Raw genomic sequence first — 20,842 nt, 5'->3', positions numbered from 1 at the left:
TGCAATAACACAACAAAAGGAAAGTAAGACAAACAGGTGAGGAAAGACACAACAACTTATACTCCAGCAGCAATGTCTCAGCTGCAACTGAAGTAAAACCTCAGCTTTCTCCAGAGACTGGGGTCTTCCAAGTGGGCAGCAATAGAAATGACCTATAGTTCAGCGAGGAGCAGATATTTACAACACAAGGGAGTGGCTGCAGCTGAGATTACAACTATCTGTGAGATCACTGCAGGTTAGAAATGATCCTTAACCCCTTCACTGCCAGATGGAATTAAATATGCTCCAACTCAGGGTGAATGGCGAGTGGGCACAAAAGTGGATCTGTGACCCACAATGTGCTGTGAACTTCTGGTCCTAGATCGCCCCAAGATCACATCAGGCCATGCCACGACAGAAAGCAATATAAGTAGCTCTATACAACTATTAAAACAAGCAATTTCTCCAAATTGAACAGAAAAGACCTCCTTTAATTGATAACTGCAGTTTCAGAATTATCACAGCCTCATGACAAGCATCTTTAGTACTTAGTAGAGCAGCTTTGGCTGTTATGACTTGCTGCAAATGTGATGCATAGCGAAACATCAGCTTCAGCCAGAGTTCCTGTGGAATTTTGACTCATGCCTCTAGTTCACAAATATTCTTGGTGTCATGATCCGGGGTGCTCTGCTCTCCAGCAGAGCCAAAGTTCTCTATTATGCTCCAGGTCATGGGTTGCTTCTCAGCTTTCGGGTCCTGCTCTGGTGTGGGGAGGGGCCTGTGTTCAGGTGCCTCGTTCTGGGTAAGTGATCGGCTTCATTAGAGAGCAACTTCACTCATAACGCTGCCTGTCATAGTTCCTGCTCTGCAGTGAGTTCTCTGATTCCCGTGAATTTTGTTGTTCTGATCTTGCCTCTCTACCCTGGACCTTTTTTTACCCTTTTCTGCCTGTGCACTATATTCTAATGGTATCCCCCTAGCTTCTGACCTCCGGATTGTACCCTGACCTCGGCTCCGCTCGCTTCCTGTGTACTTTATCTGACTTCCTGGCTTCTGACCTCTGGCTTGTACCCTAACCGCAGCTCTGCTCGCTCCCTGTGTACCTAATCTGACTTCCTGGCTTCTGACCTCCCTAGTTTGACTTTCTAGTGACAGCTAGTCATGTATCGTCCCACTTGGGTTTTCCAGAGGGTGGTCCAAAAAATTGAGAGAAGACAACATTGCCTTGTACAAACAAGGAAAAGGATACAAAAAGATACAAAGGCACTCAATGTTCCTAGAGATAACGGGGAAACATAATAACAAGTTCAACGGTATAGAAGCACTGGCTACGCTACATGGATGTTCCAAAAAGAGGAAAATGTCACCGGCTGGCACCCGCTTCCTCAGGAATCTGGTGGGCAAACCCCTACAGCGACTGAACAAGACCTGCTGCAACAATTAATGGCAGTAGTACCTGTGATTTCTGTTCCACAGTAAGGTGCACACTAAACACTGAAAGTCTCCATGCCTGAACTTCAAGATGGTCAACTCTACTGACCAAAAGTGCATGAAAAGTTTTCTCCAAAAGGCTCAAAACCATATAAAATAACCACAAAAATGTTTGAGTTCTGACAACTATTATAGCTAGCACACCACGTAAACCATGTTTTTGCCCTAAGAAATTATGCAGTGTCATCTATTAAATAACAGCAATTCCAGGGAAAATCTAAAACTAATTTCTATTAAAATGTATTCTTGTATTGTAAAAAAAATACACTTTTCATCTTTTGGGTAAAAAAATACTACAATGTAAAATAACTCACCAGTTCCTGAGACATTTCTTATGATTTGTCCTCCACTTTTTCCAGATACACAGTATACAGAAGCCTATGAAAATAATAACCCTATTCGTTAGTCACACGATCAATGGTCAAATTCCATGTACAATTAAAACATAAATATATCAATGTGTAACCTGGAATATTTCATGGTATTGGGTAATGGTACAAAAATCAAGGCAGATGACATGTGGGTAGAGATAAAACTAATTTACAAGAACAGGAATAACTAAGGATAAGTGAATCTGCCTAAAATAGAATTCACTAATGTGACTCAAATTCAGCCAATAAATTTGATTTGCAAAGGAGAGGTTTATTTTTTTTAAGTAAATAAAGTTCCCCCATTTTGCTGGACTCAAACAAATTTAATTATAAAAAATTAGAGTAAATGCTGAATATGAATTTGGGAATTCATTCTGTTCTGTTTGCTCTTTTCCAGTAATACACTCCATGGTATAGAACAGGTAAATATAAATATTCATAAAGTATATATATGTACTTCAACAGGTATTCTAATATATATTTTATATATATATATATATATATATATATATATATATATATATATATATATATACACACACTAGAAGGTGGCCCGATTGTAATGTATCGGGTAGTCTGGAATGTGTATATAGGTTAGCAGATTGAATAATAAGGTAATGAATGGACTGGATGGGTTCGGTGTAATTTAGTATTCTTATAATTGTTTATTGGTTTTAAAATGACAAACAACAGAAGGAACAGTTTTAATAGATGAGTCTAATGTTTAATGATGTCCATGGCTTGTAATGAAAGAAGGCCATGATGAGTGTAAAGTTAAGTAAAAATATGCTGATGCTGTGATGTGGCCCAATGCTGGTATGTGCCCCCATTGTGGTGAAGCCACCATCCTGACATGTGCCCCCATCCTGCGGGGTAAGGGCGCTTTCACACTTGCGTTCAGTGCAATCCACCACTATTGAGAATAGTGCAGTCCGTTAACGCACTGCGCTATTCTCCCCTGCCTCCAGCCTGCTGAGGAAGCAATAGCGATACGCGTTCGGGACTGGGAGCTGCTTTTCTTCCCCCCACTGTGTGTGCCCGTTGCTCCGCTCTATCCAAAATATGGGTAAGCGTTATATGACTTTTCACAATTTTTGCATAATTTGATAGCTACCCTTGGTCAGTTTAGGAGCTCTATTCTTTTCTCTTTATATATATGCAGCAGAACTATAATTTCGTTCATTTCTGAATTGAGAGATCTATCCGTTTATTGCTGCCATTATGAATTATGTAGACTATGTTTATTGATTGGGCCCATATGTATACTGATGTGGGGGGTGATTGCTAGTAGAAGTCCTCCTTATACCTGTATACATTGATGAATAATTGTATTTTAATTCACATACATGTATATTTCTATGATTCTAATAAAGATTGTTATATTTTATGGAAAAAGTACTCCTGTGTGTGTATGTTTGATACACATTCCTTGTTGAATTGTATAGATGGAGTTTTTCCGGTTAATTAATCCTATACTAGGGGAATTATAACCATTTTGGGTGATATAATGTATTCACTGTATTTTCCCTCTTGGTCTTTGATCGTGTTTGCTATTCTCCATAGACTTGTATTGACGACGTACTGTAATGCAAGTGTCTGCGTTGCATCCGCTGGACAACGGTGAGTCGTTATTTTGACGCAGCGTCAGGCGGAGGGAATGCTACATGTAGTGTTTTTTGGGTCGTTAAAATAACACACATTGACAGATTCCATTGGAATCCGCCAAGGTGTCTAATGATTGTCTATGGTGGCGGATTCTGTCGCTATGCGCTAAGCGGCGGAATCCGCTGACAAATTCCGTCACGTTCTACTGAGCATGCTTAGCATGTCCAGCAGAACGATCTAAATCGTTTAAAATCACTCCTGGTCTCTATCCCCCTCTCCCCACCCCTCTCTCATATACTCACCGATCACGGGTGCGGCGCTGCACGGCTATCACAAAGCTTCAGCAGCTTTTCCTCTTTTGAAAATGCCGGCCGCTCATTATTCAATCTCGTATTCCCTGCTTCCCCCGCCCACCGGCGCGTATGATTGGTTGCAGTCAGACCCGCCCCCACGCTGAGTGACAGCTATCTCACTGCAACCAATCACAGCCGCCGGTGGGTGGGTCTGTATCATGCAGTAAAATAAATAAATAATAAAAAACAACTACGTGCGGTCTCCCCCAATTTTGATACCAGCCAAGATAAAGCCACATGACTGAAGGCTGGTATTCTCAGAAAGGGGAGCCCCACGTTATGGGGAGCCCCCCAGCCTAATAGTATCAGCCAGCAGCCGCCCGGAATTGCCGCATCTATTAGATGAGACAGTCCCGGGACTCTACCCGGCTCACCCCGAATTGCCCTGGTGCGGTGGCAATCGAGGTAATAAGGAGTTAATGGCAGCAGCCCATAGCTGCCACTATAAGCCCCGTTACACGGGACGATATATATCTAACGATATGCTGGCGGGGTCACGGAGTTTGTGACGCACATCCGGCATCGTTAGAGATATCGTAGCGTGTGACACCACCCAACGACTGTGAATGAGCAAAAATACTCACCTTATCGTTGCTCGTTGACATGTCGTTCATTTTCATAATATCATCCCATCTTCTCTGAGCCAGTTGTTCATCATTCCCGGGGCAGCACACATCGCTCCGTGTGACACCTCGGGAAAGACGAACACAGCTTACCTGCGTCCCGCCGGCAATGCGGAAGGAAGGAGGTGGGCGGGATGTTACGTCCCGCTAATCTCCGCCCCTCCGCTTCTATTGGCCGGCCGCTGTGTGACGTCACTGTGATGCCGAACGTCCAACCCCCATCAGGAAGAGGATGTTCGTCGCCCACAGCGACGTCGTCCGGGAGGTAAGTACGTGTGACGGGTGTTACCAACTTTGTGCGCCACGGGCAACTAATTGCGCGTGACGCACAAACAATGGGGGAGGGTGCGATCGCTTTTGCGATCGCACGATATATCGTCCCGTGTAACGGGGCCTTAAGTCCTAGGTTAATCATGGCAGGCATCTCCCCGAGATATCTTCCATGATTAACCTGTAAGTTAAAGAAAATAAACACATACACCCGAAAAAATCCTTTATTTGGAATAAAAGACAAAAAAACCCCTCTTTCACCACTTTATTAAACCTTCAAATACCCCTCCAGGCGCGACATAATCCACAGAGGTCCCACAACGCTTTCAACTCTGCCTCATGAAGCTGACAGGAGCAGCAGTAGAACACGACCGCTCTCTATCATCTGCACGCAGCAACTGAAGTGAGCCACGCGATCAGCTGTGCCCTCATTCAGGTGACCCGCGGACACAGCTCTCGGGTGGAGGACTGCAACTGTGGCCGCGGGTCACCTGAGCGATGGCACCGCTGATCGTGCGGCTCACTTCGGTCACTCAGGGGATTTGCGGTCACCACTCCCTCCTCCCGACCGCAAATCTCCTTTTCCCGGCGAAACATAAAAAAACCCCAAAAAAACGCAAAACGTTCTTTTACAAGAATTCGTTACTTTATTAGCACACTATTTGCAACGCATCCATCACATGCGTCACACAACGCACTGTGATGGATGCCTCACAACGCAAGTGTGAAAGCAGCCTAATGTGTGCGGGGGGCTGAGTGCGGGGTGGGTGGAGCCGAGCAGGCCCATGGTGCTGAGGACGTCAGTGTCGGGGACTGCATGGCTGGGGACAAGTGACTATCCAGGTGTGTGTGTGTGTGTGTGTGTTCAGTGTATACATGCGGAGTGCGGTGGGGAGCGGAGCCGAGCGGGGAAGTGTCAGGCGTCGTCCTGTCGGCCCGTAGTTCGGGCTGTTCACTTAGGCTCCCTGCACACGTAGCCAGGGTAAATATCGGATAACAAAGCAAAGCGCTTTGCTTAGTTACCCGATATTTACCTTGGTTACCAGCGTACACCGCTTAGCGCTGGCTCCTTGCACACGTAGCCAGGGTAAATATCGGATAACTAAGCAAAGCGCTTTGCTTAGTAACCCGATGTGTACCCTGGTTACTTGTGCAGGGAGCCTTAGCTGAGCCGTTGATCGCAGGCTCTTTAGCGCACGCGCTGTGGCGACAGTTGTCACTGTAATGACGTCATTTTGGAGCAAGACAGACAGAATAAGGCAATTAAATATAGATATGTCCTTGTTTAGTGTTACAGATGATGGTTAGAAAACATAACAAAATAGTATTTCCAAACCAGAGTTTGTATCCTGATCAAGAGTTTTTAAAATTGTGATAAAAAAAAAGACAAAATGTCAATTTTACAAAAAGGAACACAAGCACATTTTGTTCTGCTCAAAAATACTTTCCAAAGGAGTAAACATATCTGAACATAATTTTAGCACTAGACAATAAAATACTTTATCCACCCCTATACCAAGTTCCTTTGAGGCATAAGAGTTTTGCATGAATGAAAATCTTTTTCAGGGGTTCCTGTGCAATTGTGAGCTTTTTCTATAAAACAAGAGATGATGCCAGAAATAATTGTGCTAGGTAGTTTATTGTGCTCTAGAAATGCTAATGAGCAAAGAAGTCCAGTATTGTAGTGCATTATTTTTTGGTCTTGTGACCAGCAGTTTCTATGAAACCATTAGATACTAGGAACTGTAGCATAAAACTGGCGATTGTTATTGTCACGATGTAAATGCAGGATATCTAGGTACAGGAGGCTCCTATACTGTCCCTCATGCTAGGGGATCCTAGGCTATCCCTGACCTGCGGATTACCCCTGAAGGTGGAGTCCCATGTCTTACAATTCTCCTGACCAAATCTAATCTGTTACACCCCCCAGGGAATGACTGATGGAAACACAGATTAAGACAGACAGGAAAAAAACAAAACTCAGACACACTGCAAACTAGCTGGAATAAACAGTAAGAGACTAAAGAGAAAAGCAAGAGCAGGAAGACAGCAACAATAACACAACAATCTGTAACCTCACAACCACATACAGCAATAATACACATCACCAGTAAATCTGGATCACAACACCTCACCAAACCAGTATAGAGAATCTATAGCTGACATTAATGGAATAGTCCAGCCAACTGTAATACTATTGTATGTATTGAGGATTTCGATTGCGTTAGGGCAATGACAACCAGAGACGAGTTCTTGGTGCAAAGACGTTTATAATATGCAACCACGGTATGTACATAAACGGAACAAAAACACAGCAGAACATAAAACACAGGAAATACCTTCCAGGATTGGAGCAAAGGGGAATTCCCGGGACCACGCACCGGACTCCCCCAGGGAGACCACCAAGAGCAAACCCCTATACAGGGACTGTCTGGCAATCACCCCAGAAGGCCTAAATGCGCAGCAGCCGGGACACAAAAGGGCAATAGGTATAGTCCAAAAAAATGTCCGTACGGTATGAGTCCAGAGTGGTTTATGGAACGGAAGAAACCGGGCAGAAGTACTGACCAAGGACGGCAGACGGAGTCCGGGCACAGCTAGATGAGACCAGTTGAAGTCCAGAGTCAGATTCGGTTGTTTCCAGAGGATTCAAATCACAATCAAGAACCAAGAGCAGCAGGGCAGGAGCACACAGCAAGCAGTATACTCAGGCACTGGACTAAGCTTAGGGGCGGCCTTTTAAACAGAGGGACAGGAAGTAGGGCAACAGAACAGCAAAACTCCATGTTAACCAAGGGCAAGCTCTTTCAAAAGAAACCTGGAAATCCCGGAACTCTGACAGTACTCCCCCCCCCCCCAGAAACGGCCTCAGGACGGATCAGGGCCTGGCTTGTCCGGGTACCGTCGATGAAACTGGGCAACCTTCCGGGGCGCTCGAATGTTACCCACAGGTTCCCAGGAATCGTCCTCGGGGGAGTACCCCTGCCAACGTACCACATACTGAAGCCGATGCCGATGGAGCCGGGAGTCAATAATGTCTTCAACCACGAACTGTTCCTGGCCGTCAACCATCACTGGCGGAGGAGGAGGCACGATACGCCCAGGAAACGTATTAGGGGAGACAGGTTTGAGTAGAGAAACATGAGAGACCGGGTGTACCTTCAAATGGTGCGGCAACCTCAGCCGACAGGCAACAGGGCTCACGATCCCGGTGATCTTAAACGGACCGATGAATTTCTGCCCCAGCTTCTGCGAAGGAACACCCAATTTCAGATTTTTGGTGGATAACCACACTGAGTCCCCTACCTTATACATGGGTGCCTGTTTACGGTGAGTGTCCGCCGACTTCTTGTAACGCTCCTGAGCCGAAGCCAAAGAGTCCTTCAAAACCTCCAGATTCTGTCGTAGCTCCGTCACTCTGTCCTCTACCGCTGGCACCGAAACCGCCACCGGTGACCTAGGCAAAACATTCGGATGGTAACCCAAGTTAGCGAAAAAGGGCGTTACCTTAGTGGAGCTGCTCTGAGTGTTGTTATATGAGAACTCCGCCAAAGGAAGCAGCTTCAACCAATCATCCTGCAGATGGCTGACATAACACCTTAGGTACTGCTCTAGGGTTTGATTAGTCCGTTCGGTTTGCCCATTTGTCTGAGGATGGTATGCAGAGGACAAACAGACATCAATACGGAGTGCCGAACAAAACCCCTTCCAGAATTTAGACGTGAACTGCACGCCCCGGTCAGAGATGATCTCATCTGGTACCCCATGCAACCGAAATACATTCTGGATAACCAAATCCACTGTCTCTGCGGCTGAGGGAAGACCGGTACATGGAATAAAGTGAGCAGCTTTGGTCAACCGATCCACCACCACTAAAATGGTATTGTTACCGCCTTAGACTGGCAATTCCACAATAAAATCCATTGAGATGGATCCCCAAGGGCGAGACGAAACGGGTAACGGTTGAAGGAGTCCCGTAGGAGCCACACGAGGGACCTTGCACCGGGCACAAACCACACATGAGTGGACATAGTCTCTCACATCCTTTAAACAGGTTGGCCACCAGAAAAAACGACTCAGAAATTCTTGCGTCTTCTGTACCCCCCTATGACCTGCCAACACGGAGTCATGGACCAATTTGAGAACCCGAAGTCTTACAGCCTCCGGGACATAAATACGTCGCTCTCTCAACCACACACCATTCCGAAGGACAAGAGTCACATCATTCGGGGGGGCAGCGAGAAATACGTCACCATCATAGGCCAGCTTGATGTCCTTCCACAAGTCCTGGTCCTGGATTACTCCAACGAAATTGGCATCAGATAACACGGTCTGAGACAGGGTTCCAGGCACGGAGTCCATGGCGTGGATTCGGGACAAGGCATCGGCTTTCCCATTACGTGAACCTGGACGGTATGTAACGATAAAATTGAACTGGTTAAGGAACAAGCTCCAACGGGCTTGCCGTGGAGACAGGCACCTGGCAGATTTAAGGAATTCTAGGTTACGATGGTCTGTGAGAACTACCACTTGCTGCGCTGCTCCCTGTAAGTGGTGTCTCCATTCCTTAAAAGCTGCAATAATCGCCAACAATTCCTTGTCCGCAATGTCATAGTTCCTTTCTGCAGGGGACAACCGGCGAGAAAAGAAAGCACACGGATGCAAGAGACTCTTGTCCCCAGTTCTTTGGGAAAGGATAGCCCCTAATGCATAATCGGAAGCGTCGACTTCCACAATGAAGGGGAGTGCGGGATTCGGGTGTATTAGTATTGGTGCTGAGGTAAAACAAACCTTGAGACGATTGAAAGCTTCCTGGGCCTGGGCGGACCACACAAACTTCTGTCCTTTCTTGGTTAACAGAGTGATAGGACGGACGATCTCTGAAAAGTTACAGATAAAGCGTCTGTAAAAGTTGGCAAAACCGACAAAGCGTTGTACCTCCTTGATGTTTCCTGGTTCCGGCCAGTCTAGAATTGCTTGTATCTTGCCAGACTCCATGTTCAGTCCCTGAGGAGAGATGACATATCCTAAGAATTGTATTTTTGAGCAATGGAATTCGCACTTCTCCAGTTTAATATACAGGTGGTTATCCCTCAGTCGGGTAAGTACTGTCTTGATGTGCTCCTGGTGTTCCTGTAGGGAATCAGAAAAGATCAATATATCATCCAGGTAAATCACCATGAATTGGTCCATTATATCCCTAAAAATATCGTTGACTAGGTGTTGGAAAGCCGCAGGAGCGTTACAAAGTCCAAAGGGCATCACTAGATACTCATAATGTCCATACCGACATCTGAACGCTGTTTTCCACTCGTCCCCGGGACGTATGCGGAGTAGATTATATGCCCCACGGAGATCCAATTTAGTGAATATCTTTGCCTGTTGTACTCTCTCCAATAGCTCAGGAATCAACGGTAACGGATACCGGTTCCGGATGGTTATCTTATTTAGTTCCCGGTAGTCGATACACGGTCTCAGAGTCCCCTCTTTCTTTTTCACAAAAAAGATGGGTTCCCCTGCTGGTGAGGTAGAAGGGCGAATAAATCCCTTGGCTAGACTTTCATCGATGTACTCCTTTAGTGCTTCTAACTCGGGTGCCGCCAACGGGTAGACATGACCAAACGGGATCTCTGCCCCTGGGAGTAAGTCTATGGGACAATCATACGGTCTATGCGGGGGAAGCCGATCTGCTTTTCTTTTGTCGCATATATCAGCGAAGTCATGATAAACCGGGGGTAGAACAGGTACCTGTACAGTGCCCTCCGCATTCGGTGTTACTGGAACCGGTACAGTTGGACTAATGGTCGGACCACTCTGCGGTGGGAAGGATATTTCTTTAGTCTCCCAATCGATGACTGGATTTGTAGACCGCAGCCAAGGAATTCCTAGAATTATCGGAAAATGGGGAGAAGAAATTAACATGAAAACAAGGGTCTCCTGCTGACCTGGCTTCATCACACATTCTAGGGGTACTGTTTCCCGATCAACTGGTCCAGAAACTAATGGAGAACCGTCTACCGTCTCCATGGTAACCGGTGAGGATCTTTGTTGAGTCTGGATACCGTGTTTCCTGGCAAAAGAAGAGTCCATGAAATTTCCCCCTGCCCCAGAGTCTATCATAGCAGAAGTAGGAATTAACTGTCCCTCCCACCGTATCTGAATGGGAAGCGAGCAATGGGTGTATTTCCCTTCTGAGTCCTTAGGTGAAGTTGACATTACAGTCAAGGGAAATACAGCATCCAGGTGTCCACTTGCCTCAGAGATATCGGACTCTGCGTCCGTGTTGTCACACTCTGCCATGGCTGCCAATACCTTATTTGGGCGATTTGGACGTTTTGGGCAGTCAATCAGAAAATGGTCTGATTGACCGCAGTAGAAACACAAACGCTCACGGAGCCGGTGTTCACGACGTTCGTTGGTCTCTCGCTTTTGTAGAGAGTCCACTTGCATAGGAACATCCTCGGCCTCCCGTGGCGTCTTGAGAGCGGGTTCTCTGGAAGGAAACGCAAAGTTGGTTACCCGGTTTACAGGTGCCCATTTTTCCTGTCTACGTTCCGTCAAGCGGGTATCGATACGTACACAGTGTTGAAGAAACAGTTCAAAATCCCCTGGAGATTCGGAATGAGCTAACTCGTCCTTGATGGTACCGGACAAACCCTTTCTGAAAACTGACAATAACGCATTGTTTCCCCAATCGGTGTCTACCACTAACCTTTTGAACTCAGTGGCGTATTCGACGACCGACCGCTTTCCCTGACGTAAGGAAAGGAGAGCCGATTCAGCGGTAGCACGGCGATTCGGATCATCAAACATTTGCGCCATTGCGGTTAAAAAGTCATCCAGGTGATTTAAACGGATATCACGATTCTCTATCATAGGATTAGCCCAAGCCAGCGCTCGGGAGGTTAACAACATGATTATACATAACACTTTTGACCGGTCAGAACGGTAATAATCAGCATGTACATAAAAAAATAGTATACACTGGTTAACAAATCCACGAAACTGACTACGATCACCACTGAAACGAAATGGGGGTAACCTAGGCATACCGGCAGCTGATACGGACGTAGTGGGGGCGGCTTCCTGAGCCTCCACTCTGGTTTGCAAATCCTGAATAGCCGGACCCAGTACCTGATGATCATGGCCCAGCTGTACCTCCACATCTCTAAGCTTAGTTTTCACCACCTCCATCTCCTGCTGCAAGGAGTTAATCATGGAAAAAAGCTGATCTACTCGTGTCTCAGTCATTGCCCCAGCGAAATCCTTTTATGGCCTGAGTATAAAGTAATACTATTGTATGTATTGAGGATTTCGATTGCGTTAGGGCAATGACAACCAGAGACGAGTTCTTGGTGCAAAGACGTTTATAATATGCAACCACGGTATGTACATAAACGGAACAAAAACACAGCAGAACATAAAACACAGGAAATACCTTCCAGGATCGGAGCAAAGGGGAATTCCCGGGACCACGCACCGGACTCCCCCAGGGAGACCACCAAGAGCGAACCCCTATACAGCGACTGTCTGGCAATCACCCCAGAAGGCCTAAATGCGCAGCAGCCGGGACACAAAAGGGCAATAGGTATAGTCCAAAAAAATGTCCGTACGGTATGAGTCCAGAGTGGTTTATGGAACGGAAGAAACCGGGCAGAAGTACTGACCAAGGACGGCAGACGGAGTCCGGGCACAGCTAGATGAGACCAGGTGAAGTCCAGAGTCAGATTCGGTTGTTTCCAGAGGATTCAAATCACAATCAGGAACCAAGAGCAGCAGGGCAGGAGCACACAGCAAGCAGTATACTCAGGCACTGGACTAAGCTTAGGGGCGGCCTTTTAAACCGAGAGACAGGAAGTAGGGCAACAGAACAGCAAAACTCCATGTTAACCAAGGGCAAGCTCTTTCAAAAGAAACCTGGAAATCCCGGAACTCTGACACCAACATATATAGGAAAGAAGCGAATGTGACTGGCTCCCCAACAGCATGTGATCAAAGCAGACTAACAAGCAGCCCAGCAGAGATTAACTCTTACTAGCCTGCCTATATTTGTGGGTCGACGCTCTGCACTGATCACAGACATCATAGACGTTATGAGGCAGAGTGCCAAAATCTGATATTTCCACAGATCCTGATGCCGCCATGACAGTTGGTGATGCCTGCCAAAATGTTTTTGTGACAGTTATGGACTATGGCATATGGCTGGGTCATGTATCTATGGGACTGTGGCTTCACTGGTCACTAAGGACTGGGGCACTAATAATTAGAGTTGAGCGATGTTCGAGGTTCAAGGTTCGCCAATTTCATGTTCGAGTGATTTTGGGGGTGCTCAAGATCGAACGCGAACACGAGCTTTATGCTAAAAGCTCGATAGCTCGAGTTACGTTCGAGAACAGTTCGATCAGCAACAAGCCTAGCTACAGTGCCTACAAGTAGTATTCAACCCCCTGCAGATTTAACAGGTTTACACATTCGGAATTAACTTGGCATTCTGACATTTGGACTGTAGATCAGACTGGAAGTGTGAAATGCACTGCAGCAAAAAAGAATGTTATTTCTTTTTTTGTTTTTTTTTAAATTGTGAAAAGTTTATTCAGTGGGTCATTTATTATTCAACCCCTCAAACCACAAGAATTCTGTTTGGTTCCCCTAAAGTATTAAGAAGTATTTCAGGCACAAAGAACAATGAGCTTCACATGTTTGGATTAATTATCTCTTTTTCCAGCCTTTTCTGACTAATTAAGACCCTCCCCAAACTTGTGAACAGCACTCATACTTGGTCAACATGGGAAAGACAAAGGAGCATTCCAAGGCCATCAGAGACAAGATCGTGGAGGGTCACAAGGCTGGCAAGGGGTACAAAACCCTTTCCAAGGAGTTGGGCCTACCTGTCTCCACTGTTGAGAGCATCATCCGGAAGTGGAAGGCTTATGGAACTACTGTTAGCCTTCCACGGCCTGGACAGCCTTTGAAAGTTTCCACCCGTGCCGAGGCCAGGCTTGTCCGAAGAGTCAAGGCTAACCCAAGGACAACAAGGAAGGAGCTCCGGGAAGATCTCATGGCAGTGGGGACATTGGTTTCAGTCAATACCATAAGTAACGTACTCCACCGCAATGGTCTCCGTTCCAGATGAGCCCGTAAGGTACCTTTACTTTCAAAGCGTCATGTCAAGGCTCGTCTACAGTTTGCTCATGATCACTTGGAGGACTCTGAGACAGACTGGTTCAAGGTTCTCTGGTCTGATGAGACCAAGATCGAGATCTTTGGTGCCAACCACACACGTGACGTTTGCAGACTGGATGGCACTGCATACGACCCCAAAAATACCATCCCTACAGTCAAGCATGGTGGTGGCAGCATCATGCTGTGGGGCTGTTTCTCAGCCAAGGGGCCTGGCCATCTGGTCCGCATCCATGGGAAGATGGATAGCACGGCCTACCTGGAGATTTTGGCCAAGAACCTCCGCTCCTCCATCAAGGATCTTAAGATGGGTCGTCATTTCATCTTCCAACAAGACAACGACCCAAAGCACACAGCCAAGAAAACCAAGGCCTGGTTCAAGAGGGAAAAAATCAAGGTGTTGCAGTGGCCTAGTCAGTCTCCTGACCTTAACCCAATTGAAAACTTGTGGAAGGAGCTCAAGATTAAAGTCCACATGAGACACCCAAAGAACCTAGATAACTTGGAGAAGATCTGCATGGAGGAGTGGGCCAAGATAACTCCAGAGACCTGTGCCGGCCTGATCAGGTCTTATAAAAGACGATTATTAGCTGTAATTGCAAACAAGGGTTATTCCACAAAATATTAAACCTAGGGGTTGAATAATAATTGACCCACAATTTTATGTTGAAAATTTATTAAAATTTAACCGAGCAACATAACTTGTTGGTTTGTAAGATTTATGCATCTGTTAATAAATCCTGCTCTTGTTTGAAGTTTGCCGGCTCTAACTTATTTGCATCTTATCAAACCTGCTAAATCTGCAGGGGGTTGAATACTACTTGTAGGCACTGTATTTACTAGCTGGCTTTTCACTGTAATCATGTGAGTCACTCTGTGATTCACACTATTATCTAATTTCAGCGTATAGTGTGCGGGGGCGGCGCGTTTAGATCAGTGCTGCTGAAATAAGGGCGATCGCCATTTTCTTTTTTTTTTTTTTTTTCCCTAGGCGCGCGTGCAGTGGGGCGGGCCAGCATGTCAGCCAATCCTAGACACACACACAGCTAAGTGGTCTTTTTTGCCAGACAAGCAAGGGCATGTGTCATAGGCTGTGAATGTCACATGTCCTTGCATTATAAATAAGGCATTTTCTCTCACGGCGCCATTATCTGCTTTCTGCGCTCCGGCTGTGTACGCTACTGTTAGGGCCAGGTGGACGGGCAGACCCAGGAGGTGGATCCACTGGGCCGAACACCTTCCTGAAGGCAAGGAGTCCGGTAGCCGGAGCACTACAGGTAGCAGGATAGTCCGTGCAAAATAGTGGAATGTAGAAGTCCCTGGGACCATGGAGTCACTGATGGTAGTCCGGGTGACGGAGCTCAGGTTCGGAGGCCAAGATGTTGTCAGGCAGAGTCCGGAACTGATGGAGCGAGAGGATGGACCAACCACAGGGATCAAAGATGGAACGGACTGACGGGATGGCAGATAGTCAGCGTTCGGGGTTCGGGAATCGGCAGGACCGGATGGCGAGGCAGGAGCGGCTCTAGAAGAGAGAGAGGTGAGTATATCACAGAGACAAGAAGACCTGACTCCTAGCTTAGGAAACACGAAGAACAGGCCCCGCCCACTTGAACATTAAACCCCTTTATACCCTGTACCTGTGTGTTCAATATCCTGTCTGTGGACGCTGGCCCTTTAAGAAAGGGTCAATGACCGCGCGCGCGCCCTAATGCGCATGCGCGAGGCCCGGGTGCCAGAAGCCAGGGCAGGGAGCGGCGAACAGGAGGCAGGGGAGCCGGGCTGGAGCGAAGCTGACAGCGGACGCTGGGAGCGGGGACCGGGACGCATGGGGATCCTAGGTGAGGAGGCCTGGAGGCTGTGGAGCGGGGGACGCCGGACAGAGGAGCCGGGGAGTGAGCCAGGGAAGCCGGGGAGCGTGACAGGGGAGCCGGGGAGCTGGACAGGGGACCCGGGGAGCGTGACAGCTACACACACAGCGCTCTACAGATTAGGGACAGAAGTTCATTTCAGTCCTTTTCAGGGCTCATTTTCTCGGGCTCAGAGCCATAGGTGACAGTCAGGTCCGTGGAAACGCTGTATGCAGCTTCAGATAACAGCGTCTGTGTACCTAAGCTCAGGGAATTCCTTGCTGCATTTCACCATTAGGAGGGATAGAAAGTGAGGCTTCCTTTCATGTCCACTGACCCAGAGAACCCGGCCACTGTACCCACCTGCCCACTTTTGCCACGCTATTTTTATAGCAAACAGTGCTGGACATAAGTGGTATCAAAAAAGTGGCTGCTATACTCCATTGCTGTCCCACTGGTGCCAAGCATTTTCCAGCACCTCTGCATTCAACCCTGATGCACATTTTGCTACGCTATCTTTATAGCAAACAGTGCTGGACATAAGTGGCATCCAAAAAGTGGCTGCTAGACTAATTTTGTGTCCCACCAGTGAAAAGCATTTTCCAACACCTCTGCATTAAACCCTGATGCACATTTTGCTACGCTATTTTTATAGCAAACAGTGCTGAATATAAGTGGCATCCAAACAGTGGCTGCTATACTAATTTTGTGTCCCACTGGTGCCAAGCATTTTCCAGCACCTCTGCATTCAACCCTGATGCACATTTTGCTACGCTATTTTTATAGCAAACAGTGCTGGACATAAGTGGCATCCAAAAAGTGGCTGCTATACTAATTTTGTGTCCCACTGGTGCCAAGCATTTTCCAGCACCTCTGCATTAAATCCTCATGCACATTTTGCTACGCTATTTTTATAGCAAACACTGCTGAAAGTTAGTGGCATTCACAAAGTGTCTCCTATACTCCATTAGTGTTCCACTGGTGCCAAGCAAGTTCCACCACCTCTGCTTTCTACCCTCCTGCACATTTTAGCTACGCAATTCTTATAGCAAACAGTGCTGAACATAAGTGGCATCCAAAAAGTGTCAGCTATACTAATTTTGTGTCCCACTTGTGCCAAGCAAGTCCCACCACCTCTGCTTTCTACCCTCATGCACATTTTGCTATTCTATTTTTATAGCAAACAGTGCTGCCAGTTTTAGGGCCATAGTTGCATTGTCAGGGATCGTCAGTGTTGGTTCTTCAGCTGTCAATAAAGTTACATCACCTCTGCAATCTACACCACCTCTCAATTTTTGCTACCACATTGAAAGTGACTAATCTTGTTGCTATCAAAATGAGTGGCAAAAGGACAGATGCTAGTGGAAAGGGAACAGGCGTGTTGGAAAAGGAAAAAAGGTTTGTGTCCGTGGGGAAGGTGGCAAAGCTACATTAACATCTGCTGAAGATAAGCCATCTTCCAGCAAAAGTAAGATGTCTACTACTTTCCGTGGACAATCCGATGTGCTCCCTTTTTTACGGACCCAAATAACTGTAAGAAAGGTAGATGATGCACAAAAAAAGAACATGCTTGAATGGATCTCAAGTGGTCCAACAAGTCCCCTCTCCTCCACCTCAATTACCACATCAAAAAAACAACAGTCCTCTGAGTTGTCATCCCAATCACAATTGCTTTCTCCCAGCTATCAATTCTCCACCCGCCCTGCACAGTATGGTGTACCAGAGATGGCTGAGTCTGCAGAGCTGTTCAGTCACACTATAGGGTGGGAATCAGAGGTCTGCTCCCAAGCTACAGTGAGTACAGACCAGGAAATGGTCTGCAGTGATGCCCAGAACCTTTGTGACTCAGATTCAGGCCCTGATGACCAAGTTTCTGAGCATAATGTAGACCCTCATTCCCAAACTGTAACAAATGTTGGTGGAGACAATGAGGAACATACTGAAAATGATGAGACGCAGATACCAGATTGGGATGACAACTTAAATATTCGGTCAGGGCAGGAAGAGGCTAGGTCTGAGGGCGAGGGAAGTGCAAACACAACGCTTGATGATGAAGTTCTAGATCCCACCTACTGTCAACCCACAGTCAGGCACTTGAGAAGGTCAACAGAGGCGGTGGAGGAGGATGCAACTGACGATGAAGTTACCTTGCGCCTTCCTGGACAGAGTCGGAGTACTGGTAGCACGTCTACAACTGCATCCTCAGCCACCACTCTACCTCTGAGCACTAGTCGGGGTGGATCAACAGGTCGCATGCCCTCTAAGCCTTGCCTAGCCTGGTCCTTTTTTGACATAGCAAAAGATCGCCCAAATTATGTGATCTGTAAAATTTGTCATGATTCTGTTAGTAGAGGTCAAAACCTCAGCAGTTTGACAACTTCTTCCATGAATCGTCACATGAATAAATATCATATGTCCCGGTGGGAAGCTCACCGTGCTGCAATGCGGCCTAGCGGAGCAAACCATCCACCGCCTGCCCCTTCTAGTGCATCCGCGCGCTCTTCATCTTCTAGGACTGTGGGGACAGCTGTCACACCTGGTTTTCCACGCACAACTTCCACCACTGTAACCGCAACAGGCAGTTTGCTTGTTAGGTCGCCAGTTGGTTTGGAAGGGGAAACAAGTGCGTGTGTACAGCTCTCTCAGACATCGATAGCACCAACGTTGGATGAAGGCAACATCATGTCTACGCCTGCACCTCACAAACCTGCATTTTTCCAGGGACACCCTACTCACCACCGTCTACACACAGCAGCCAGATCTCTGTCCCTCAGATGTGGACAAATAAAAGGCCATTTCCTCCGACCCATGACAAAGCTAAGAGGTTGACTTTATCCCTCTGTAAGCTCTTGGCTACCGAAATGCTGCCTTTCCGCCTGGTGGACACAGAGGATTTTCGAGACCTTATGTCCGTCGCAGTGCCCCAGTACCAGATGCCCAGTCGCCACTACTTCTCCAAGAAAGGTGTGCCTGTGCTACACCAGCATGTCGCACGCAACATCACCGCTTCCTTGAGAAACTGTGTGTGAACGGGTGCATTTCACCACCGATACTTGGACCAGTAAGCATGGACAGGGGCGTTACATGTCACTGACTGGGCACAGGGTAACTATGGTGATAGATGGAGAAGGGTCTACTGAACAAGTCTGGCCGTCCCCACGACTTGTGCGTCAATCCTCTGTATGTATAAGTTCCTCCAACGCTTCTGCCTCCTCAACCTCCTCTGGGTCCTCCACCTCCACCCCAAGCCTGCCTGGTCAGGCCACCAGCGTTGTAAGTTTAACTGTGCACAAGGAATCACGCACACCTCCTTACTATGCTTGCAGCAGAGCACAATGGCATCAGGCAGTCTTTAGCTTGAAATGTCTTGGAAATAAGAGTCACACAGTGGCTGAGTTGTCTCCACTCAACCTGCAGCCAGGTAAGGCCGTGTGCGACAATGCTGCAAACCTGGGTGCAGCCCTTTGCCTGGGCAAGGTGACACACGTGCCTTGTATGGCTCATGTGTTGCACCTTGTTGTCCAGCAATTTTTAACACACTATCCCGGCCTAGATGGCCTTCTGAACAGGGCACGAAAACTGTCTGCTCACTTTCGCCGTTCAACCGCCGCAGGTGAGCGACTTGCATCGCTCCAGAAGTCTTTCGGCCTGCCGGTTCATCACCTGAAATGCGATGTGCCGACACGCTGGAATTCGACTCTCCACATGTTACAGCGACTGTGGCAGCACCGCCGAGCACTGGTGCAATACGTCATGACGTATAGCCTGGGCCAACGAGATGCAGAGGTGGGGCAGATCACCCTGATGGAGTGGTCTCAGATCAAGGACCCTTCTGCACAGTTTCGACATGGCGACGAATATGTTTAGCGCTGACAATGCCATTATCAGCATGACAATTCCAGTCATTTTCATGCTGGAGCACACGCTAAACACTATTCGGAATCAGGGGGTGGTTCAACAGGAAGGGGAGGAACTACAGGAGGATTCATATGCGCAAGGGATAACAACATCACCAAGGTCCAGACGTTCATCATCGCCAAGGCGGCAGGCATGGGACGGTGGGGAAGAGGGATTAAGAAGGGCACATGGTAGCAGGCAAAATGTTGAGGAAGGTGCAGGAGAACATGAAGAAATGGAGGACGAACTGTCCATGGACATGGAAGACTCAGCAGATGACGGAGACCTTGGTCACATTTCAGTTGAAAGAGGTTGGGGGGAGATGTCAGAGGAAGAAAGAACGGGTAGCACCTCTATGCCCCAAACACAGCAAGGACTTGGATGCGCAAGACACATGAGCGCCTTCTTGCTGCACTACCTACAACATGACCCTCGGATTTTCAAAATTAGAAGTGATGATGACTACTGGGTTGCCACACTATTAGATCCGCGGTACAAGTCTAAATTTTGTGACATAATTCCAGCCATAGAAAGGGACGCACGTATGCAGGAGTATCAGCAGAAGCTGTTACTCGATCTTAGCTTGGCTTTTCCACCAAACAACCGTGCAGGTGCAGGGAGTGAATCTCCCAGTTGTAACTTGACAAACATGGGACGGTCTCGTCATCTTCAACAGTCTACCCGTACCAGTAGGACCGTATCTGGTGCTGGTAACAGCAATTTTATGGAATCTTTTCATAATTTTTTTAGACCGTCCTTTGCAAGGCCAACAGAGACAACAAGTCTAAAGCGGGCTTTACACTCTACGACATCGCTAATGCGGAGTCGTTGGGGTCACGGATTTTGTGACGCACATCCGGCCGCATTAGCGATGCCGTTGCGTGTGACATCGATAAGTGATTTTGCATCGTTGCAAAACAGTGCAAAATCGCTAATCGGCGACACGGGGGTCCATTCCCAATTATCGTTACTGCAGCAGTAACGAGGTTGTTCGTCGCTCCTGCGGCAGCACACATCGCTGCGTGTGACGCCGCAGGAGCGAGGAAGCTCTCCCTACCAGCCTCCCGGCCGCTATGAGGAAGGAAGGAGGTGGGCGGGATGTTACGTCCCGCTCATCTCCGCCCCTCCGCTGCTATTGGGCGGCGGTTCAGTGACGTTTCAGTGACGTCGCTGTGACGCCGCACGGACCGCCCCCTTAGAAAGGAGGCGGTTCGCCGGTCACA

At 47.5% G+C, this 20,842-nt stretch overlaps 1 protein-coding gene across 1 annotated transcript in view; it reads right to left on the bottom strand.

Annotated features, from left to right (window-relative positions):
* The window catches only part of LOC142254811 (uncharacterized), a 120,151-nt gene that overhangs the window by 69,507 nt on the left and 29,802 nt on the right, over window positions 1-20,842 (bottom strand). The window contains exon 2 of the mRNA XM_075326130.1: window positions 1,785-1,848. Coding sequence (XP_075182245.1) covers window positions 1,785-1,799 — 15 coding nt within the window. The 5' untranslated portion in view covers window positions 1,800-1,848. The remainder of the gene's footprint in view (window positions 1-1,784; window positions 1,849-20,842) is intronic.

The sequence above is a fragment of the Anomaloglossus baeobatrachus genome, chromosome 10, assembly GCF_048569485.1.
Source record: "Anomaloglossus baeobatrachus isolate aAnoBae1 chromosome 10, aAnoBae1.hap1, whole genome shotgun sequence".
NCBI lineage: Eukaryota > Metazoa > Chordata > Amphibia > Anura > Aromobatidae > Anomaloglossus > Anomaloglossus baeobatrachus.
This window is presented reverse-complemented; position numbering and strand designations above follow the sequence as displayed.